The sequence below is a fragment of the Panthera pardus genome, unplaced genomic scaffold, assembly GCF_024362965.1.
Source record: "Panthera pardus isolate Hobbes unplaced genomic scaffold, ASM2436296v1 HiC_scaffold_16, whole genome shotgun sequence".
Classification (NCBI taxonomy): Eukaryota; Metazoa; Chordata; class Mammalia; order Carnivora; family Felidae; genus Panthera; species Panthera pardus.
Genome location: NW_026526721.1, coordinates 10,432,886 through 10,457,582, shown reverse-complemented (window position 1 = coordinate 10,457,582; position 24,697 = coordinate 10,432,886). Strand labels below are relative to the sequence as shown.

At 50.5% G+C, this 24,697-nt stretch overlaps 1 protein-coding gene across 4 annotated transcripts in view; it reads right to left on the bottom strand.

Moving 5' to 3' along the window:
• The window catches only part of RUNX1 (RUNX family transcription factor 1), a 250,916-nt gene that overhangs the window by 53,969 nt on the left and 172,250 nt on the right, over positions 1-24,697 (bottom strand). For all 4 annotated transcript variants that reach the window (XM_019420276.2, XM_019420274.2, XM_019420273.2 and 1 more), the window contains one exon: positions 9,443-9,547. In XM_019420276.2, coding sequence (XP_019275821.1) covers positions 9,443-9,547 — 105 coding nt within the window. The remainder of the gene's footprint in view (positions 1-9,442; positions 9,548-24,697) is intronic.

Sequence of the window (24,697 nt, the reverse complement as noted above, 5' to 3'; positions counted from 1 at the left end):
GAGGACTTTCTTGGCTACCTAGCTTACAGGACAAAAACCCAAGCCTTTGGGAAAACTTGAGCAGAGTTTTGTTTGTCTGCTTTCTTTTCTTTTTTCTTTTTTTTTTTTAACTTTTTTTTTTTTTTTTAAATTTTTTTTAATTTTTGAGACAGAGAGAGACAGAGCATGAACGGGGGAGGGGCAGAGAGAGAGGGAGACACAGAATCGGAAGCAGGCTCCAGGCTCTGAGCCATCAGCCCAGAGCCCGTCGCGGGGCTCGAACCCACAGACCGCGAGATCGTGACCTGAGCCGAAGTCGGACGCTTAACCGACTGAGCCACCCAGGCGCCCCTCTTTTCTTTTTTCAATAAATGTTTTTATTTACTTATTTTTTTGAGAGAGAGAGGAAGAGTGAGTGAGCAGGGAAGGGGCAGAGAGAAAGGGGGACAGAGGATCCTACGCAGGCTCTGTGCTGACATCAGAGAGCTCGATGTGGGGCTCGAACTCATGAACCCTGAGATCCTGACCTGAGCTGAAGCTGGACGCTTAACTGACTGAGCCACACAGGCGTCCCTGTTAGTTTGTTTTCAAAACGAAAAGCGGAAGTGGCTGGTGTACGAAAAAATTCTAGATCCGTCCCACAGTCAAGAAGCCGATCTGATAATGTGTGCGGCACGGCCAAACCCAGTCCATCCACAGGCACAGGTCCACGTGCCGGCCTTGGCAATGGCATTCACGGAGCTGGGGCCCACCTGTTGCTGTAGCACCCGAGGTTACCAATGCCCCAGCTCAGGTCCCCTCCCAGGGCAACTGGATGCCACCCACGGACCTCGGCTGAGCTACTCCCCTCAGGCCACAGGGTCCGTGGGATGCTAACTGCCCCACCACACGCACCCGGAAAAGTCTCCAAGTCTGTAGGGTGGGAGCACCAGGTCATTGAAACGTGCCACTGAATGTCTTTGGGGGGAAATGAAGAAAAAGCCCTACAAACAGATACCAAAATATCAAAAAAACGCCAAAAACCAAAAAACCAAAAAACCAAAACAAGTCTAGAAAGACACGATGGTTTAGGGTGGCTGAGCAGGTTTCCTACGCCTGCAAAGCTTGCCTGTGGCTGGCGGGTCCAGGTACCCCGGGAGGAGAGCTGTCTTCCTCTGGGGCAAGGATTCAGATTCCAGGGGCCTCTGGCACACTTTGTCAGTTTTCTAGAACAGTGCGGAAGAGCCTGTCCTACAGCCCTGTCATGCCTATATTGAAAAGAGCCCACACGTTAGATCTCAGCACCGACTTGCGATGTTACTCAGACAGGATTTTTCCCCTGGAATTTTTCACAAAGTTCAACATTTGGGAGCAAGAGGGACTTGGGAGCAACATTTTACCCAAGAGGGACTTAGGAACAGTGCCCGGAGTGTTTCAAGGGTCCATAAAAGTGCCAGAAAAGAAATTTTGCTGGGTCTAAATACAAAAGGAAAACTGAAAAAAAAAATCAAAATTTATAAATGTTTAATTAAATGTCTTAAAAAATGCAGCATGATGGCGACTTCATGAATTTTTAAACTGAGGATTCTCAAATTTTTTTTTTTTTGGCTTAGAGTTTTCTCATAGCCAAAGAACTCTAAGACCAAATGCAAATAATTGCTCTGTCTTCTGAACACTTATTGTGGGCCCTACACGTTCCACAGAGGCTGTCTTATCCAGCCTCCCAGCCACGTGAGGTTAATAAAGCCACTGTCCTTATTTTATGGAGGCTCAGCCTCCCCTCCCTCCCCGGTATGGTCACCTGCACAGTTAGCAAGTGAGGATATGGGGATCTCAGCCCGATTGCACTCACCTTGTTCATGGGGGTGAAATCGGGGCTGAAGGTAATAAAACAAGTTACCCACAGCCAGATAATTTCAAAAATAAATGACAAAATGGGGCGCCTGGGTGGCTCAGTCGGTTAAGCGTCCGACTTCGGCTCAGGTCATGAGCTCGCAACTCGTGGGTTCGAGCCCCGCGTCGGGCTCTGTGCTGACAGCTTGGAGCCTGGAACCTGTTTTGCATTGTGTGTCTCCCTCTCTCTCTGTCCCTCCCCCGCTCGTGCTCTGTCCCGGTCTCAAAACTAAATAAACAATAACAATTAAAAAAAAAATGATGAAAGCTCTTTCAAAAATTTACAGAAGGAAAAAAAACCACAATGGTATCCAACATTCACACATGTGGGTGCATGTGGATATGTCCGATGTCACACAGGACGGAGTCTCCTTCCCCCAGGGAAGGGGGCCCAGAGACTCGGCCTCGAAGGGGCCTTGCTTGTGTGGAACTTAGGGCTCTGTTTTTCGGACAATATTTTGTTACTCCTTCCAAGTGGGAGCTAATTTAGAGATTATCTCATCCCATCGCCTGGTTGGTCAGTAGAGGAAAGTGAGGAAGAAAGTACCTGAGATAATTGCTTGAGGTCACATCCACTGGCCTGATGGCGTCATCGTGAAACCCAGGTCCCCCGTTCAGGACCCAGAGACCTTTCTACATGTTTTAAGATTAAGAAGTGGCAGCCTAGAGAGAGACAGATTCTTTTTTCTCCTTTTAGCACTTCATATAGTAAATTCTGACAAGGGCTGTGATATATTAGCTTAGATCTTGACCTCACTGGGGTGAAACTCAAGACAGTGCTTGGGTTTACAATGGCCTCGATGGAAAGAGAAATCCAAGGTAATGGTCTAAATTTCACTGCCTGCTTCCTCTCTCCTCTTTCTCCTCCATTAGACTGTGAAGGTGCCCAGATCCTTTCCTGGCATTCTCACTGGTACCTGGAAGGGATTTTTGCCCCTTCCTTTCTACAGCAATGTAAATACCATCTAAAAAATCTTAGTAACCTTGATATAAAATAGAGCTAGTTACCAAGAGGTCATAGGCCTCCCAGGGTCTTGGTGAGCACTGAGGAGGGATTATCCCTGTTTCCAGGGACAGAAGCATACTTCTCCCAGGATCTTCCTCTATTCCCATTTGTCCAAGGGACCCTTTTGGACCTGGGCCTGAATTAAGTCCATCGAAAACTCAAAGGTCAGGGAAATCTTTATATAAAAGTCTTCTTAATCTTGTTTCATACTACTAAAAATAACAAGCAGAAAGAGGTTCTAAAATTCATTGGAAACACTTAGGCACATTATTATTAATCCTTGAAAAACTGCCATTGCTAAGTCTTGGGGGTTGTTGGGGAACTTAGCACACGAGAATTACAGTACCAGAGAAAGTCACCCCAGAATGTCCACCGTAGCACCGAAATGCCTCTCAGAGTGGGGGGGAGGGATATAAGTCAGTAGAACATTTCCTCTTCTTTGACCCTCAGCCTGTCTCTTACTTTATATCGGAGTGGGAGGGAAGAAGAGAGCATTATTTCCTTTTTCTTTTGTGGAGCCAGATTTCATCTAGAAAAAAAACTGAGATCCAAATCTGATATTTGAAAAATCCAGAGGATTAAGTAGATCACTGTTCATTAACTGGAAGAAATGCTTAAGCAGTTCTGAGCAAACAAAGCGACTGTAGACGGATAACTGCAATCCTGAGCTCACAGATCTATAAAACTGCCTGGCCTTCCACTAACCATTTGGTGGCAAATGACACAAATTTTCATCTTTCCAGAGGGCTGCACCCGTATATCTGGACCTTCCGGGAAGCTCTTTGCCAAAGGTGGGGGGGAGGGGACACAAGACTTGGACTGTTCAAGTGATCATTTTGTTACATTAAAACAATTCTGTGTTCATGTTTCTTTATTTTTGAGACAGAGAGAGAGGGAAAGAGAGCAGAGCATGAGCGGGCGACAGAAGGAGGCACAGAATCTGAAGCAGGCTGCAGGCTCTGAGCTGCAGGCACAGAGCCCGATGCGGGGCTCGATCTCACGAACTGGGAGATCCTGACCTGAGCTGAAGTCAAATGCCAAACCGACTGAGTTAGCTACCCAGGCACTCCTCATTTTGTTACCTGATTCATCTTTCCTGGAGGTCCCTGCTTCACGTCCGTCCCCAAGCAGACCCTGGTGACAGACGTGGAACCAACCCTCGGTACCTGTGACCACGTGGCCGTTCACCGGGTCCTGCCCCATGCCCCAGGCTGTATTGCATTACAACCTCATCCAAGGGCGAATGCGGGTTCCCTTCCTGTCCAATGACTGCCAAGGCTATGAGGCTCGGCTTTCTTGAAGACGGCTGTATTTGAACCAGAGTCGGATTGATACACTCTCCTAATAAAAAATTTCTGAAGCAGAAATTTCAATACAATGAAGCGCAAGGAAGGGTTGGCGCGGTTCTTCAGAACAGACCGTGGCGGCTGCGGATGGCCGCGTCTGGGCTGTTTCGTTTCAGGTCTCCCTTACTGACCCTGTGACCTTGAGCGAGGGATGTCTCTTCTCTTTGCTTCCACTTCCTCACCTGTTCTCGCAAAGATGAGATCAGTTGATCTACGGGAAGCCCTTTGAATGGCGTTGGGCAGACAATCAGCACTAAGTGTTAAAGAAGGCTGGTGCCCCAGAAAATGGCATTTTCCGAAGTTTTTCAGGAACGGCTCTACCTAGCTCTCTGTTATTGTGAATTCCAAGCCAGCACAGCAGTTACTGTGAAGGACTCCTTTAACCTGAGGGCAGGTGTTGTCCCAGAGATGGCCAATATTTGTTTTATTAATCTTTTCGATTTTTAATTAGGTTGCTCAATGTTCCAGAAGTTAACAGCTATCTGGCCAGACAGGTAATGGCTTGTGACATCAGAAGGACTCTCCAGTCCGCACCCCTGGGATCCCCACCCCCTGCCCGTCGGGTCACTTAGGGTCCCGGCTGCTAACTCTCCTCAATCTCTCCTTAGCAAAATATCTTCCTCCACGGCCCTGGGCCGCCACACAAATTATTTAGTCAAACAGCTGCAGAGAATGTGCTTCGGTATCTCAGGATTATCATATCACAGATCCATGGGCTCGAGCTAGGAGTTTTCACTAGATCCTCTCAAATATAAAAAAATACATCAAAAACAACTCTCGAGTCCCGTTTTCCTGAAAAAGCCGGTCGCCCTGTCTCTCCCGCGTAACGAGAAGACTTTTTCTTTCAACGTGTTAACAAGCCACAAAGTGTGGTTCTGTCTCCGTCCTGGAAATGTACCGTCATTTGCATAACAAGCCACCCAGGATTGTTGCATCTGTGTACTATCTACATAGGGCTGCTTGCAAGAACCGTTCCCCACAGAGAAAATGCCTGCGGACAGTGCTCTTTCTCCATCATAAATTTAACTTTTCATCAATTGGTAATTTCTCTCTTAGTCTGACATGAAAAATAAATCTCACGGAGTGTGGAAAAAAACAAACCCCAAGTTTTGACTCACTAAGTGGCAGGTCAGTTACTGCGAAAGAGCAAATAACCGTCTGAAGTGAAAACGGTTTTCACTTCTCTCCGGAATACACTTTCTGCTGTACCTTCGCCACCGAAACCCAGGAAAGTGGGGTGGGAAGCACCAAGTTATCCCTTTGGCCTAGGAAGCAGTCGGCTGTGGCATGCTTTCTAATTCATAGTCCTTTTCTTTCTTTTCTTTCTTTCTTTTCTTAACGTTTATTTATTTTGAGAGAGAGAATGCATGAGCCGAGGAGGGAGGGGCAGAGAGAGAGGGAGAGAGAATCCCAAGCGGGCTCCACGCTGTCCGCACGGAGCCTGGCACGGGGCTTGACCTCACGGACCGTGAGATCGTGGCCCGAGCCGAAATCAAGAGTGTGACGCTTAACCGACTCAGCCACCCAGGTGCCCCCACTGTTCTTTCCTTAATCACCTGAGCGTCAGGTTGAGTGAGATAAGCTTTCCTTCGGGTTCTTTGCATGAGGGTTTCAAGTTAAAGGCCTCCATGCCTGCAATGAAGCACCACCGTTTGCCCCTTTCAGACCATCTTACAGCTGGGATGAACGCGAGAAGCCCTATGAGCTATCGCCTCATTTAAAACACGAGGGTGAGAAGCCAGCTCAGAGACTTTGGCATAGGTGGTGGACAGATGGCCCAGGTGGATGAAGAGGTGAACGGACAGGTGGACAGAACAGGATGAGGTACCAGGAGCCCCTCATTCTCCTCCTGCCTTATTACCAACTACTTTTTCTCAACCAAGGCAAATCATTTCATGTCTCTGGGACTTTCCCTTCTCTCTGAGGCCACAAGGCCCGGAGGCTCTCTCTTCAGCTCCCCCGCTCTTTGATGCCATGAAACGATAGAACTTTTCAAAACGATTGTACTTGTCAATGCCAGGGCCACTTTGCCGTAACTACCTACTGGAATATCATTCAGCCTTAATAAGGAAGGAAATGCTGCCATTTGCAACAACATGGATGAACACTGAGGATATCACGCTACGGGAAATAAGTCAGACAGAGAAAGACAAATACGGGATGATCTCACATGTAAAATCTAAAAAAAAAAAAAAGAGAGAGAGAGAGAGAGAGAGAAGAACTCATGGAAACAGAGAGCCGATCAGTGGGGGCAGGGGCAGGGGATGGGGGTAGAATGAGTGCAGGGAAGTAGGCAAAAATGGTGAAGGGGTACAAGCTTCCGGTTGTAAGATGAACGGGTCCTGTGGATGTAACGGATAGCATGACGACTATGGTTGACAATACTGTGTCGTACAGTTGAAAGTTGCCAGGCAAACAGATCGTAAAAGCTCTCAGCATGCACACACGCACGCACACACTATTTGAGTGGATGGATCTGTTAACTCATCTTGCCGTGGTAATCATTTGGCAATATACACGTACATCGAATCATCATGTTGCAAACCTGAAACTTACACAATGCTATAGGTCAATGACATCTCAATAAAGCTGGGGGAAAAAAAACACCCAACTCTGTTCACTTTCTCATTAAAAACAAAATGGCTGCGAGCAGAACTGCATCAAAAAGTAGTTCCCACCTTGAATCGAGATGTTCACATAACGAGGAAAACAGCATACTAATATTAGCAGTGAGGGGCCCCACCCTTGCTTCCTGGGTGAATAGAAAAGTCAGCATTACTCAAGCCCCTCTGGGAGTCTGTGTGCATTTAATTCTTCTTCTAGAAGACCTTTGTGAAATGCGAGACTGTCTACTTGGGACTGTTACACCTCTCTATAGCATGCTTAGCACCTCCCTTTTCATTTTTCCTAAGACCCCAAATTCCATTTGGCAGGAGAGACGCCAGAAAAATGGATGCCTCTGGAGCAAATCCCTTCTGTCTGTTCAAAGAGCCCTTCTCAATCGTGACCGCTTTCTGGAGTTATAAAACAGCAGGGGAGTCAACTGTATACACAGGCAGGCCCTTACAATAGCATATTTTCCCCTCCGGCTGCCAATTCTGAACAGTCAGAGCGACCATCATTTGTTTTTCTCAAGTTCAGCCACCTGGATGCTTCTTTGAATGTTACAGGAAATACAAGCAGTGGGGCAAAAACCTGCCCTTTTTTCTGCATGAGAGAATAGCAGAGGTAGAGGTATATCAAGGGGTCACCTGGTTAAAGCTTCTTCCTCCAGGCAGGTCACCGTTTGAACGGTCTGAGTGGAAACTACTGTTTCTATTTTTTAAAGACAGAGATTCTACAACCACCCGAGTGAGCCTCTCTCACGACTTCGCGACCCCCCGAGTCATTTTCCTGACACCTCACAGCCGCCTGCATGCCCCCTGCCCCCCAACCCTGGGCTCTGCTCGAATCTAAGCCTGCTTCCTCTTTGGTCCTCTACAGAGAGCCAAGGCGCCTGCTGGGTGTTTCTGTTCCGTTATTAATATGACAGGGTCACTATGAGTCTTCAGTTGGCCACGCCTACTTTGGAAACCTACAAAGCTGGGTTTGGCTGTCACTGTGTGGTCCTGTGCCTGTGGCCTGGCTGTTCAAACACAGACTGGAATCAGGGGGATGCCACCAAAGTCCCAGAGTTTCCTGAGTCTGGGCATGACCCGACAGATGGTCTCCGTGACTCCAAGAGAAAAAGCGGAGAGGCGGTAACCGAGGTCAGAGGTACAGGGAGTCACACAGAGCAGGCAGACTGCACCCAGGCGCTCCTCGTGAATGGAATGCCACATCCTGGGGGGCTCTTCCTGGCGGGTGTGGTTTCCCTGTGGGGTTCTTCCCTCTCTGGGGCACTGAGAAAGCTAAGGCAGCACATGGGATGGTTCTATGCGATCAAGACACTATGAGGCACGAGTTGGGGTGAGCACGGGGTGACCTGTAGAGTCACGCCTGGGGGCGGCCTTACCGCCCCATGAGCACCCCCACAACGAGAAAGGCCCCTGGAGGACAGCCCTGCCGAATAGCAGCCACAGAGGCGGGCAGGGAGCCTCTCCTGCGGATGGACAACGTCTCCCGAGTTCATCCTCTGTGCCAGGCACAAAGCGTTGTCTCTTCCTGTCTTATAAAAGCGGCCCTCACTGTTATCTCCATTTTGCAGATGAGGAAACTGAGGTCCGGGGAGGTTCCATAACTTGCTGAAGGCTTAAGCGCCTGAACCAGAACTCCACTTGTTTCCCCCACCGGCCCAACACCCCCAGAACCCAAATTCTTAACCAGTCCGTTTTACGACCTCGCCTCCCCGCGTCTCAACCTCCAGGCATAAGCCCTGTTTTTGAATCTCTCCCACCAGAAGAGACAGTACTCATTTTCCACCCCGGGGACCTGATACGGTTTGGAGGCATGCAGATGATGGGTAGAACCCAGCCTCCGGCCCGGGGAAGGGTGTGGTTCTGGAAAAGAGTGTTACTCTTGTGTTTACTCAAAGATAGTCATTAAGTCACCGTGAAAACATCTTTCTGCAGACTAAACAACCCCACTGCTTTTTAAAAAAGCTTTCCTCACAGGAGCTATTTCTTTTTCTTTCTTTCTTTTTTTTTTTTTTTTTTTGGTACCGTCTTTCTATATTTACTGGTTTTCCCCCAGGAATTCTTCTGCCCTCCCATTCTCTATTTTAATCAATCCTGTAATAAGATTCTGATCTATGCCACAGAAAAGACATGGTCATTTTCATAGTTTTCATCTCTGGCCTTAACAATAGAATAAAAGGCCAGCATGGATAGTAATCACTACTTGTGGTCCACTCTGACCCTCAGGCATTTTTTTTTTTTTTTTTTTTGGGCCACCCCTGCGGCTGGCCATTCTTCCATCTACTGTTTGTTTCTGATACTGTTGAACTTCACCGTGTATTTGAGGGACTAGTCCTTAGTGTCATGCAGCCCCGAAATGCTTCCAACACACATTTGACTCAGGCTGATTTGCTTCTGCCTTCTAAGAGAATGCTTTAAAAGGAGCCCAGTGCTCAGAGACAAACTTTGACGACTGTCAACGATAAAATTCTCTCTCCCTGCAGGAGCCTCCTATCCCTCTCTGACACAGGTTTTAGCCGCATTTGAGCAACGTCAGTCAAACCCAAGGATTCTGAGATACCCTCTCTGGTGCCTCAGTGTCCCAGCCCAGAGGTTTGCCAGCCCCGAGGGGGGGGCCCACTTACTTCGAGGTTCCCGGGGTCCATCCACTGTGATTTTGATGGCTCTATGGTACGTGGCAACTTGTGGTGGGTTCGTGAAGACCGTGATTGTCAAAGTGAAGCTTTTCCCTGTTGGAACACAAAAGAGAACACACAAAACAATGAGGTGATGGCCGGGATATCTCCGCTGGGTAGTTGACCATTAATTTATGCTTTCCAGCCATGAAACTGGAAAGGTGGCACTTCTTGGGCACAAGTTGGTGGTTTTTCCAACACTCCCTTGAGTTTGGCTTTGCTTAAATTCCAGAATGCACACCTTTGGTATTTGTGTAAGATGTTAACACTTTGCATAGTTACACGGCTTCCGTTTAATCATCAATGAAACAACACAGGATCAAGAGAGATTCAGCTTTGTTTTCTTTCAAGCCAAGACTCCAGGGAACATGGGATCGGATTGGCTGCTATCCACTCCCCCAGAGCTGGTCCCCAAGGAGTGAAAGAAACTGTATCCATCTTTGCTTTTTTTTTTTTTTTTCAATATATGAAGTTTATTGTCAAATTGGTTTCCATACAACGCTCAGTGCTTCATCTTTCCTTTTAACATTGATTGCTTGCCCCTTCAAGGATTGGGAAAGACGGAGTACCTGAGTTTGGGAATAGGCTAAATTCAAATTATTCTCTCTGTATTTCAAAGACACTAATTGCTGGTGGACTTTAAATATTATTATTAATTAAAAAATTTTTCTTAACATTTATTCATTTTTTTTTTTGAGTGAGAGAGAGAGAGAGAGAGAGTGTGTGTGTAAGCGCAAGTTGGGGAGGGGCAGAGAGAGAGGCAGACACAGAATCCGAAGCAGGCTCCAGGCTCTGAGCTGTCAGCACAGAGCCCGACACGGGGCTCGAACTCACAAACCGTGAGATCATGACGTGAGCCAAAGTCGGACGCTTAACTGACTGAGCCACCCAGGCACCCCTAAATATTATTTTTAAATGCTGGATGCTATTACAGGTACTCATGGGATTGGCCAGACACAATTTACAGTCAACAAACTGACTTCACAATATGTAACTGACAGACTGAGGTTCAATAAGGACTAGAGACATATACACGCACGGGGATCTCCACCCAAACACTTCACATACATGCATGGGACGCAAGCACCTTTTTATAACATATGTCTACCGCCATGGTTTTAGTAACTTTTAAAAACTATTTTAAAATATATATATATAACTCAGAATACAGTGACTAATGTATAAATACATAAATAACTAACAGAACAGAAATACACCAACAATTAATATTAATAATATAAGTATTAATATGCACATATATTGATCATTGAAAACATTTTTTGGCTAGGTGGTTCAAAGGGCGAACTCTTGGTTTGAACTTGGGCTAGCTGACCTTTGGCAAGGCCCCAGACCCCTCCGTGCCTCAGTGCCCTTACCTGGAAAATGGGTACATATAACATTTTCTACCTTATAGGGTTTGGAGGAGGTTAAATGAGCTCATAGGAGTAAAATCATTAAAATGGTATCTGGAGCATGATATTCGAAGGTGAGCGCGCGCGCGCGTGTGCGTGTGTGTGTGTGTGTGTGTTGTGCTCGCTTTTATTATTTTCCTTTTCTGTTTCTCAGAGTTCCCCAACAGGATCCTAAGGTTTGACTAAGCATGCTATTTGGACCACCCACATCACTGCAGTGGGTCTCTATTTAACAGCTTCTCCTCTTAGTCATGTACCATGAAATGAAACCTAGAAGAAATGAAAGGCCCACCCATCCCCCTATCTGTTCCCAACCCACGTAAGACTCAAATTGTCTTCCTCCCCCAAGTTAGAAAGAACAGAGTATCTTCAACTGTCCTGCACGTTTTCACACCAAAGAAAGCTACAAAAAAGCTCAATAAAAACACAGGTGACCCTTGAACAACACAGGTGTTAGAGGCAGCGACCCCTGCCCTGTTGAAAATCCATGTATAACCTTTGACTCCCCAAAAACTACCAATAGCCTACTGCCTATTTGAAGACTCACCGATAATGTAAACAGTCGATTAACACGAATTTTGTATTTCAGGTATATTATACACTGTGTTCTTATCATAAAGGAAGCTAGAGAAAAGGAAATATTATTATTATTATTATTATTTTAATGTTTATTTTTTTTGAGAGGGAGAGAGAACACAGGGGAACGGGGAGGGGCGGAGAGAGGGGGGAACAGAGGATCTGAAGCGGGCTCCGTGCTGACAGCAGAGAGCTTGATGTGGGGCTCGAACCCACGAACCGTGAGATCATGACCTGAGCTGAAGTCAGACGCTTAACCGACTAGGCTACCCCCGTGCCCCGAAAAGAAAATATTATTAAGAAAATCGTAAGGAAGAGAAAATATGTTTCCAGTCCTGTACTGTATTTATCAAAAAAAAATCTGCATGTACATGAACCTGCATGGTTCAACCCATGTTGTCCAAGGGTCTACTGGGTAATCTTTGGCCACAGCAAGCCAGTGATTCCTAATCATGAGAAGTCCCCAGTGAACAATCCCCAAGGATCCGCATTCTGTCTACAGTGAAGCCTGCGATAAGAGGAACAATAACAAGTAACCACTGGATGCTGAAACCGGCTTCGTCCGGCCTGGCTTTGCAACCACAGTCATGGCTGACAGGCCAGGCTGCTCTCTAGGGAGGGGTGCTGAGGGGCCTAGAGCACTGGAGGAGCCCGGGAGGCCCAGCCCACAAATTTATCTTCCCATCAGCTGCTCTTCTCTCCTGGAACCCAGAGAAGATCCCTTTTGGGCTTTAGGGATTTGCCATGTTTAGGACATCGTTCAAATGTGGCCAGACGATACCCCAGATCACTTCTCCCCTTGGCATCTCCCTGAGGTAGGGGCGCGTGCAGGAGGGGCTGCTGGTCAGGCCTGGCGAGGAGGGCACGGCGATGTGGAGGCAGCACCCAGTTCAACTGCCCATCTTGGTCAAGGGAGCAAAGGCAACTAATGGCCCAGGTGGCCCGTCCACGTGGTCCTCTGAGCCCTACGGCCATCCACCTTTTGTCAAGAACCTACAAGGTGGGGAGGCGCCTGGGTGGCTCAATCGGTTAAGCGCCTGACTTCAGTTCAGGTCTTGATCTCCTGGTTCGTGGGTTCGGGCCCCTCGTCAGGCTCTGTGCTGACAGCTCAGAGCCTGCTTCAAGTTCTGTGTCCCCTCTCTCTCTGCCCCTCCCCTGCTCATACTCTGTCTCTCTCAAAAATAAATAAACATTAAAAAAAAAAAAAGACCCTACAGGAGGTATGGACCATATTAAGACTGGATCCCACACCAGCTATTAGGACCTTCTCCCCGATGAGCCCCCTCCCCCCCCCCCCCCGCGTTATTTCTTGCTCACTTTTCTCTCCCCCAGCTGGACTCACAGCCACGGGATTTCCACTCTGGGGTCTGTCTTCCTCCAGCCCCCTGGCCAGCCTGTCAAGGCTTCCTTGCTTTGCCCATACCGTCCCCCGCCCCCCCGCTTCTATGTTCCTGGCTTCAAAGTCGGGCTCGTGTTTCAGGCAGCCTCCCCACATCTGCCTCCGAAAGTGGTCTTCGACTTCGATGGGGACTGAACGGGTTTGCGGCTCTGAAAGCCCAAGGACAGGGATGGTGGTCCAAGACCACCGTGCCTTTCTCAGAGGAAGGTGGCAAAAGGATGAGGTGGCAGCAGGTGGCTTCAGGTAGAGGGGGATTGAGATGGAGAAAAAAAAAAAAAAAGACCTTGAGGACACAAGCAATGAGTAATGACGTGGCCCCAGGGACCCAGCGGGTCTGGGCGCATGAGGGGCCGGGCTGCTCTTCCTTCCAGAGGCTTAGATACGAGTTCATGCAACAAACGATGTGACCTCTCTGGATCTCAGTCTCCTGATCTGCAAAACAGGGAGCCCGGGGGTCGTGGGATACGCACAAGGTCACTTTCAACTCACGGTATCTTCTGAGGACGCAGCCCTCCCGGCGCCCATGTTCACGTGCATGTGTGTGCCTACATGTAGCTGTGCCCCCGTGCGCCTCCCCCATCGCCTGTAGCGTCAGCATTTCAGAGTCCGTGAAAATACTGTATTACTTTTCTAGAGCTGCTGTTAACAAATTTCCACAAACCGACGGTGGGGGGTGGGGGGAGGGAGGCTTAAAACAACTGAAATTTATTGTCTCATAGTTCTAGAGGCCAGAAATCCAATATCAAGGTGTCGGCGGGGCCGTGCTCTCTCTGAAGGCTCTGGGGCAGAATCCTTCCTTCCTTGTCCCTGCTTCTGGTGCTCGCAGGCAAGCCTGGGCTTTCCTTGGCGTCCAAGTTCATCATTCAGCTTCTGCCTCTGCTGTCACGCGGCCTTTGTTCCCCTGTGTGGCTTCTGTCTCCAAATGCACTTCTCCTTATAAGGACACCAGTCATTGGAGTTAGGGCCCACCCTCGCCCGAGATGTCCTCACCTTACTTGATTACATCTGCAAAACCCCTATATCTAAGTAAGGTTGCCTTCTGAGGTTCCCCGTGAACATGAGTTTTTAGGGAACACTATACAAGCTAGTTCAAACACCGAATGTCGTCAGAGTTCCGGTCTTGACATTATGACTAACAAGTTCTCTACAGGCACCTGTATATTTTACCCTCTGAAATGGTCCCACTCCTTTGGTAGCCCTAGTGAATCATCCTATCCCTTTTTTTAAACGTTTATTCATTTTGGAGGGCGGGGGGGGGGGGGGAACGCACGTGCCTACGAGTGGGGGAGGGGTAGAGAGAGAGAGAGAGAGAGAGAGAGAGAGAGAATCCCAAGCAGGCTCCGCACTGTCAGTGCAGAGTCTGATGTGGGGCTTGATGTCACGAACGGTGAGATCACCACCTGAGCTGAAATCAAGAAGTTGGACGCTCAACCAGCTTAGCCACCCAGGTGCCCCATACGATCATCCTAATCTTGATTTCCTAAATGACAACGAAGAATTAGTTTTTATAATATTGGCATTTTCAGATTTGTGTAGAACTTGCAACCTTTCACGCCTTTTCCTCTATACTACTGCATTGGGTCGTCGGAATGGTCTCATGAAGTAAACAAGAGAGATTTTATTGTCCCTCGTCAACAGGTAGCAAAGCGAAGGCTCGGGGAAATTCCGTAACTTGCCCAAGTCACACAGCCTGTATACACAGCAGAACCCAGATCTCTCAGCTTTACACCCACTGTTCTTCACGTTGTCGTCAGGAAATCCCAAAACCCGATTTGCAAACTCAGTGCCAGCAGCACTGGGAATCCAGACTCCTGGCATACTTTCCATGCTCTACCATTGCCCCAGAAAGCGAATGTAGCCCCCGTGACTTCGCTATACCCACACTGTGCTCGACAGCTAACCGTGAGCCTGGGTTATAGTTCTGAAGCAGCTTCTTACGGGGCTGAATTTGGGCTCCTGGCAGCTGAGCATTTAATGCCACCCCCCCGGGCAACCACAGACTGGCCTGCTTAATCGGGAATGAAATCCAACCAAGGTGAATACTTGTGAAATTGTTGCCCATAATTCTAACTCTATCATTTTATTTCTGCCCATCGTTTTATGTGCAGTCACAAGAAATGTGACCGTCCGTCCAGCAAGAGCCACTAGCTGGGGCGTTCTGGCCCCAGGAACGTGCTGCTCACGACGGTGGAGATATTCCGCTTCCTCCCCTCACAATGGGCTCTTGTTTACGGCTTTGAGCACCAGGACATCTGCTCATGACCTCATAGACGGAGGTAATAAGTGATGACACTTTGTTCACAGGTGTGTGTGACATTTTTCCACTCTGGGAAAACTCTGCCTCCGACTTCCTTGTGTTCCTCCGATCAGACCTGGCACCGAGCTTGGTAACTGGCGAGAGTCGGCCAGTGGGCACCCGTGACTGCCGTTCGGAGCCTCGGGGCCCCCCACGCGCTGCCCTTCACCGCCTCCCGGCCCTTCTTGGCCGGCACCTGGAGTGGTGGTAGCTGCCCCCACCAAGAGCACACGCGCTGTTAGCCGGATTCCCTCATTAGAATGACCTATGGGCCTGGTATTTGAAGTGCGTGGGTGTGGAGAGTGAAAGAGGCTGAAGTGTTTTTCCCAGCAGACTGTAGCCAGACTGGTAAGTCAGAGGAGAGCAAAGGAGAACGGACCGGCTAAATAACTGCCATCCCCAAAAGTGGCTCTGCAGGATCCAGTGCGGGCCTGGGAGGACGGTGCTGCCGTAGAGAGAGCTGATTCATTCACTTGTGTGGCCCGGAGAGGCTCGAAGGTTCCCTGCATCCCTGGCTTTGGTGCCAGGAGACGAGCAGAGGCCTTGGCGCCCCGAGGTGCGCTGCTCTCGGCTCCCGAGGGGACGAGCGGCAGGCTGCAGGTGTCCCGTGTGGGGGTACACGGTGCAGCGAGCGCCCAAAGGGCGCACAGAGACCTTCCTTCTCCAGCTCACAGGGACTAACTCAAACGGCAGCCTCAGCTCTGGCCAGTGGTCGGGTTCCAGGAGGAACCCGTTTAGAAGCTCGAACGCTAGGACTGAATGAGGAGGCAGGAGCTACACAACAGGGGACGGAAGGGTCACCTTATGCTCAAAAGCTGCAAAAGATAAGGCACTGAGTATATAATCTGGTGGACGTGGGCATACGCACAGTGTGAGTTACAGTGTGGGCCCTGAAGCCAGAAATGCCCGTTTCCGTATCTCTGCCACATGCTAGCCGCCTGACCTTGAGCAAGTCACCTAACCTCTCTGGGGCCTCAGCTTTGTCATCCGTAAAACGGGGGCGACACCAGTCTTTCCATCTCATCGTCTCATTATGCAAGTTCAATGAAGTAACGAATCCGCACATACTGGTTTAATTATTGTTAAAGACGTGAGCAAGGTGATTCCACGAAGACGGAGGTGGGGGCGATCTGGGGAGGAGGAGGTGGTGACGAGGCACGTCGAGGTCTGATGGGGCAGGTGGGTGCCGGGCAAGGGGCACCCTTGAAGCTCCACCAGGCCCTCCCTGTTTTCCCTAGGAGTCCCAGCAAACGGAGGCAGAGCACAGAGGGCAGCAGACAGGACAGCGGCCCGAGCCCCGCGGACACGTCAGGAAAACTGCACGTTCAACTGGAATGTCAAGTTCACTCCTGCCCCGCCAGCTGGCGGTCTTTGTGAGGCACAACTGTGGCTGGCTGATCCGCCCTATAAACACGCTGGGCCAAATGCTCCCCGGCGACCATGTGTCGCCCCCCTCGACGCCAGCGTCGAGTTCATCCGAGTGCCAGGACAAAACACTAACTGCTTTATTTAGTTGGGAAGAAGGTCACGGGTGAGTCTTCCCCGACGCTTTCAGGCGGCCCCACGTTTCCAGGCCTCGGGCTGCTGACCTCTGACAGCCACCTGTGGTCTAATAAAGCCACAGCTGGGCAGTTCCTTGTGGCCCCGGCACAGACTCCGATTCCTCACCGCATCTGAGAAGTAGTCAAACCTCAGGACTGCTCCCCAAGGGGCCGAGGGCGGGGAGGGGAAGACAGGGCGTAAAGGCCACTCGAAATCGTTCCTCGCCCACGAGCGGAATAGCAGACGCAGAAGCTGGGGCCCTGTCACATCACGGCAGTGTCCTCCTATGCCAATGGTGTCAGGGGCAGCTCTCTCAGTCCTGTCCCGTTGTGACTGTCCCTCCCTGGGTTTGGTTCGTGGGTATAGCCCATCTGCCTGCATTGGCTCCTCGGCCGCTGGGCTGTGTTTCTGTCACTCTCCTTGGGGTAGGTTTGGACCTGAGACTCTTCTCCTTTTGGGGAAGTTTCGCTGGGATGTGAAACTTGCCCTTTGTCACGCAAGGGAAGGCTGTCCGCACAGAGGGCCGTCGGCCGTGGGGGCCAGAAGGGGCAGGGGGCCGCGGGGACACACCGTCAAGACATCTTTCACTTGCGTGGGCATCTCTGCGGGAAAACCGGCTGTGCTCACGAACTTTAAACACTTAAGAGCGCAAGCAAAGAACAGTCAAACGAAGGGAAAAAAAATGCAGCTTTGAAAAGCAAGAAAAGCCCATGAAGGCTCAGGTTTTGCTCTTTGCAAATTCTGGAAATCCCAACAGATTCTGAAATGTTGCAGGAAGAGTTCTCCTTTTACTGTAGAGATTGTGCCGGGTCTCCTTTTCATGAAGGATAACTAAGTATTAAAATTAATGCACCCTCAGATTCCAGGGGAAATCTGAACTGGGGGTATTTTTCACAAAGCACTTTTTTTTTTTTTTTTTTTTTGAGAGACAGCGAGCGAGTGAGCGGGGGAAGTGGGGCAGAGAGAGAGGGAAAGAGAGTATCCCAAGCAGGTTCCACACCCTGCTGGACGCGGGGGTCCATCTCATGACCACGTGATCATGACCTGAACTGAAATCAAGAGTCTAATGCTCAACTGACTGAGCCACCCAGGTGCTGCACATTAAGCATTTTTAGAAGATGCTTATTTATTTATTTTGAGAGAGAGAGAGAGAGAGAGAGAGAGAGAGAGAGAGAGAATCCCAAGCAAGCTCTCCACCCAGTATGGGGCTCGATCTCACAAACCATGAAATCATGACCTGAGCCATAATCAAGAGTCAGACGCTCAACCAGCTGAGCCACCCAGGCGCCCTCTACACACAAAGCATTTTTAATTTACATTTCTTACGTTTTCCACTGGAACAGCCGAACAGCCAGAGTTCATGCTTTTGCTCTCACCCATTTCCTCATCTAAACACCACTATTTTTGACAGGGGAGCTGTCAAACGATTTACATGAGGATTTCTGGATAGGGTACAAATCCTTCAAGTCGCACAGAATTTCCTACTTTCTCTAAATTGAACTGAAATGAAGACGTCCGTGTGTATCCACATGCAGGCAAAGGGCCCTGTGTGTTTGCAGATGTGTTGATCTAAGGTAAGGGTACCTGCATCCACACGGGCAGAATGCAGACGGGGGGCCCATGCTGCTGGTGCCCCCCCTCCAAAGTCTCCTGACATGGACTTCGAACACAGAACTCAGTTTTCCATAAAAAACGCATTTTGGGGGCGGGGGGGAGGGAGTGACAGATTGTTTGAAAAAAAGCATTGTTTTACGTACAGAAAGCCGAAAACGTGCAGAGCATTTTCTCTGGAAATCTCCTCTGGAAGTCGAGGACAGGGGCAGCATTTTACTCATCTTTGTGTCTTGTTCCGAGGCAATAAAAAAAGGTTCGATCACTGGATCAGTGAATTATCCCATAAACTTTCAATCTGACAGCTGGTTCTTTACGGCGTCCGATTTCACTTTGAAGGCGTGGCTTTCCTTTCTCGTGGCACCGGTGTGAGCTCGGCCTGACCAGGGGCATGGATGGGCAAGCCTTCTTCTTCCTGGAGAATATCTACCCAACCCCAAGGCACCACGACACTCATGTGACTCTGCATTCCTTTCCCCGGATTTCACGGTCCCTCCACGATCTTCCCTTTTCTTTTGGTGTCACGGTTCCTGGGCATCTTGGTGGAGGAATCAAGTTTTAATCCTTTTAGCCCAAACACTTCCAAGACCCTGAACTGCGGCCGGGGGAGCCCTCTGGTTGGTGACCCAAGTCTCCCAGGGGAAATCGAGCCAGAGGCTTACATAGCGGGCAGGTGATCAAAGTAGCCTCGTCCTAGCCCTGACTCTGATAGTGTGATGGCCGGCTGCCTCAAGGATACAGCCCAACCCCTCACGACGCTTCAGCAGAGACCCAGGAGTGGACATTTAGAAGGGAAGGCAGCGCTGGGGTCCTCCGTTCTGCCTCCAGCCTTTCAGACCCCACAGCGGCTGCTTCCGGGAAGGCAGGTGGTGTGGCGGCTGAAAGAAGGGAGAAGCGCCAGGCAGGACTGGGGGTGTGGCAGGCAGGGCCCGGCAGGAGCGGACTCTGGGGGCAACGACATTCACCAAATAGGATGTCTACAAACTGGGTATGCACACGTCCGAGGCTGCCTGCGGGCAGAAATGGCAGTTTTCGGTCTCGAAGGCCCCAAGCCCCCTTTCCCTTTCTACATCTGCAAGCTGCCTATCTTTCTGCACTTTGTATCTGCTGATGTCAAGCCCCTGCCTAAAAGCATGTGGGCGGTTCTCCCTTTCCCTGGGACCAGGCCCAATTCCCAGTGTGGAAGGAGGCCCAGGCCTTGAGCCGCTCTCTGGGTCTCCTCCTCCTCCAAAGCCCTCCCCAGATGGCCACTGGAGCATCTTCTGGCTCCTCCACGGGCAGGTGTTCTTGCCCGCCCTGTTTTCTCTGCTCGGACACTCTTCTTGGTGCCTTCACCTGACATCCTGAAATGTCTCAACGGAGACCGCAGTTTGTCCGGGAAGACAAACTTCACTAGGTTCTGCGCGACTGCTCATCTGCTTGACTGCTGGCCCCTCGCTAGCTCCCAAAGGCTGTGGCTTCTCTTTGGCTGATCTTTGTATCTCCAGTGGGGACCCAGTGCCTGGAACACAGTAGGTGCACAATGCATATCTGGTGAATGGATGAATGGATGAATGGGGGAATGAACGAAGTGCCCTCATTAAATGACCTCCGGGCGTGGGGGTGAAGTCTCAGAAAAAAGCGACGGACCCTCTACTTCCCGCACTGGAAGCGTCCGAAGCCTGTGCGAGACTTACCAGTTAAAACCGAGAACACAAGGTCCACCCCATGTCAAAAAATCCAGCCAATGTCTGGAACGATTATACTACTGTTATTGTATTTACTTATGAATGTTTGTGAAACTCCCGCTGTGTCTCAGGCACTCTCGTTTTATGAGGTTCTTAGAAGGATAAAGGAATTCCTCGCATCCAGAAGTAAGAGTGGAAAACAGCCTCCTTCCTAAGTGTCTGATTCAGGGACTCACGTGCCGACCTGCTCTTTTCCCACCTCCCTCCGTGCTTCTCACGGCAGAGGGAAGGACATGCCCAGGGAAGCGGGATCTCTTCTTCCTGAGTCCTGCCACACCCACATCATCTTGTTCCCATCCTTCGAGGCGCGCGTGAGAGGCACAGCCACGCCCACTGTACAGATGGGGAGACTGAGGCCAGCACATCTTAGCGAGCCCCGCAGGCCTCGGGCCACGCCGCGCTACCTCCCGTGGACCCACAGAATCACGGCGAACAGGCGTGTGGGTTCTAGGCTGCCCCTGTAAGTCAGAGGCACACTGACTGGGAAGCAATCGCTTCGGTGTAATGCAGAGCCCGTGGATTTGGACAGAACGTGAGGCGACAGTATGTAGTAGGATACTTTGCCAAGCAATAGCCAGATTAGTTAATTCTCCATTTATAGATGGCCAAAAGAAAGTGCACGAACGTTCGCTTGCAGTTTCTAAAAATGCTGTGATACAACCTTAAAATGGCTCCCAGGGGAACAGCCAGCGTGTCCTTAAGTACGGTCCAAGTCCAAGGCAAGCGCCATGGTACTAAACTCCCCAAACCTGGGTGGAGTCAGCAATTACCGTGCAGGAAGAATGTGACGCTCCTGGGTGCCAGCCTGTGGAGCCCAGCGACAGGACAAAGGGATTATTCTGCTTCATCGTGAAAATGCAGTGTTTATTGTTAAAATACGGTGGGGAATTAAAGGGGCATGTATGAATCCTAAACATTTGCATGCCACTAACGTTTGCACAAAAGACGTGCAATGGCTAAGTTGGGAGAACTTCTTCTCCCATGAAAAACGTGCCTTAAATTACAGTGCATATTTAATGTCGCCTCTGCCACCGCTCATCTGAGATCTCAGGGCCCGCTGCGTGTAACTCTTTCGCGACCCGAGACCTCCACGCGGCCGGCGAGCAAGGGCAAGGGTTGATGTCCCTCCTGGAAAACTCGTCCACTTGGATAAACCACACAGCAGGTCCCCGTGGCTGTCGTTTGTTAGGAGCTCACAGTTTCCATCATCTGCTCTGCAGAGTTCCTGTCACTGAAGCACATCTACCATGCGAGGCAGTGAGTGACTCCTGTCGTGTGTCCCTTGTGTCAGGACATCCTCCCTGCACCCACCCCCGCTGCCAAGGACGGAGCCAGAATCAGGCTCAGAAAGGTCAAGTGACTTGCCCACAGACGCACAGCTCCGTGCCAGCATTCTGCACCCGGGGCGATCCCCGCCCCTCCCACCCCCGCCCCCAGTGGCACTTGGTGACACGTGCACACATTTGTGGCTGTCACAGTTGGGAAGGGAGCTGCTACCGGCTACCGGGGCGAGGCCAGGGATACTGCTAACCATCCGACAACACCCAGGGCAGCCCCACAATAATGAAAACTCAGCCCTAGAAGTTGATAGTATTGAGGGTGAGACACCTGCCTCAGCCGAGAATCCAGAAAAGTCCATGCACTAGCCACGAGGCTGTACTTCCCGAAGAGTCCGGGAGCCGTCACTCGCCGGAAGACGTTTAATGAGACTCCGCTCTGTGCCAGGCACTGAGGATACCACACGGTGCTTTTCTAGTGCAGGCTCAGATCTTTCAGGTTTTTGAAAATTCTTGGGGGTCCACCTCTTGGGAGCGCCAGGCACATCCTCCCGTCTTTTTCGTGGTGCTTGGGTCTCGGTTACCCCCGCAGTGTCCCCGTGCATGCCACAGCTGTTCTTGAGCTCTTTCCCCGGCGACCTTCACTCCAAGCACATGGGCTCGGCACGGCCCCAGCGCAGATGCTGCCCGTGAACTCCCATTTCGGCAGCCAGCTATCTCTAATTATTTGACATGCCACAGATCTCCACGCTGAATCTGGGGGATGGTTGCTTAACTGGGGGGAGCCTAAAGGGGAGCGTCCGTGGGGCAGGAAAGGTAAGAGTGGGGGTTTCCACACAGGGCTGAAGCAAGCCAACGGAAACCAGGGAAAGCACTCCCAGCAAAATTTCTTTGAGAAATTCAGCCTGCAGCCGACGCGACCTTGATGCAGTAAGAACCCCTTCAGATGTGTTTCAAATCATCTTACCCTGAATCTCAGGATGGGAAACAAGTGAGAGCAGAACTAATGTTGGGGCAGGTGGGAGAAAGTTCTGGAAGAGACCCACCTGTCTGTCTGTGGTACCTGGGAACCCAGGGCCATGTCAGAGACGGCCAGCAGATTGGGCCCCTTCTCTGCTCCTTTACGTGTTTCCTCCGTTTTTTTTTTTTTTTTTTTTTTTTTTCTTTCCCAAGGTGTGCAGACCAAGCCCTTTCTGGTGTCTGTCAGTGATGCATTCCAGGACTTTGCTTTCAGCACTTTTTAGTTCAAGGGGACCCTGGCCGTTCACACCGATTCATGTTCCCAGAGTGGTGGATCGGTGGTCCCGGACTGCAGCACTGTGCGGGTGGGGGTGCTGAGCACTGAGAAGCCAGCAGGGCACTTTCACTGGTTCCCAGTCCCTACACCTGTGGGACACTCCTGAGGGACCGGCTGCAGTACGGGGACTCTTCCAGGAAGAGCTTCTCCTGCCATGTGGCCCCGCACGCAGCCACTCCTGGCCTCCACACGTCCCCCTGCCGCCCGGGGACGTTCATGTTCGGAGATGGGGCCGATGTATGCACCTAGAACACCCGTAGGTTTTCATTTTTAAAATAAGACTTTACTATTCAGTGATGTTTCCTAATTTTATTTTTTTTTATTCTCTGTGAGCTTTTGAATGTAAGCTTGTCATGTATTTTGGGGAGAGGCAGAAAGTGTTGGGGGTAGGGGGGGAAGGGAGACATTTTGCCACTTCTCATGAATGAGTGTGGTGCTGAAGGAGCGTTCTCAGTCTCAGCGCTACTGACGTTTCAGACGCGTGACTCCATTGCCAGTGTGTGTGTGTGGGGGGGGGTTGGGGTGGCGGGGGATGGGGTGGCGGGTTAGCCTGTGCACCGCAGGGTGTGGGGCCCCATCCCTGGCTTCCACCCACTAGAGGTTACCAGCACATCCCCGTGCCAGTGGCGACAGCCAAAAATGTCTCCAGATGCTACCGAGTGTCCCATGGGGGTCAAAATCACCCCAGCTGGGAACGACTGAGTGAGCCCATCATCAAAATGGATAAGCAGAAAGACGGAGAAAATACCGACTGTGGCCTGCCCTGAGGTTTCCAAAGGCATGACGAAGACAGAGCACCTGGAAAGACCCAGCAGTGTAGGCACTGGAGGTGCACCACTCAAAGGGGCAGCCAGAGCCGTATCATGGGATGAGTTTAGATCGGCTTCTCATTAATTACAAATAAATAGGGCGCCTGGGTGGCTCAGGCGGCTAAGCATCCGACTTCGGCTCAGGTCATGATCTCACGGCTCGCGGGTTCAAGCCCCACGTCGGGCTCGGCGCTGACGGCTCGGAGCCTGGAGCCTGCCTCGGATTCTGTGTCTCCCTCTCTCTCTCTCTCTGCCCCTTCCCTGCTGGCTCTCTGTCTCTCTCTCTCAAAAATAAATAAACATTAAAGAATCAAAAACATTAGAAGTAAATAGATACTGACTGTACTCCATACAATAATTTCAAGTAGAATGAAGGAAAAACAACCGTAAAGACCCAAAACCAGTGCCTTGAGCGAGCTGGAATGTTTCCACCTCCCAGCAGGCCCATCCCTCGTCGCCTCGTCTGCTGAGATCTGATAAGCACACAGATCACCAGCTGAGCTCAAACGCCCATACTCCTGTGCAGTGCCTTCGAGCGAGCCAAGGAAAGTCTCCTTTGTTTGCATAAGGTGACTCAGTTAGGGCCACACAGCACCCTGAGAATGCCCGCCAGCACTCCCATTAACCAGACCCAGGAGTTTCCTTGGGTCAGGAGGCTGCGGGAGGTGGAACTGTCTACGGCTGACGCCACCCACACATCCTTAATGACGGTCTGAAATCTCGAGGTAAAAGCAGGGATTCATCTAAGTTGAAAAATCAACAGGAAATTTACTTCCATCTTCTTTGAGAAGAACACAGTTTAAGTAGCTTCTAGACGCACGCTTCCACACCAAAGACATCGCAAGACACCCGTTCTGGCTCCAGCAGCTGAGAAAGGCCAAGAGCCTCTCCAAGAAGGATGTTGGGATCACTTCGTGACTTAAGGGTCCTCGACCCCCGGAAACCCTCACTAGAGGAAGTTCTCTGACAACACGTGGAGCTCCTGCGTGGCATCTGTGCCCGACAGAGGCTGGGGACACGCTCGAGTCCCAGATGAGCGCGGGGCAAAGCGCACGCCACGGGGAGCTCCGTCCGGAACACAGACCGAACGTACCTCTGCCGAGCGAGGGACTCACATCAGAACTGCTGTGGCGATGGGGGCCAGGCGTTGCCCGAAGCCCAACTCATGTGTGTATGTGAAAATGTTTTTCTTTCTTTGGTTTCTTTATTTTCGAGAGAGAGCGCCAGTGGGGAAGGGGCAGAGAGAGAGGGGACAGAA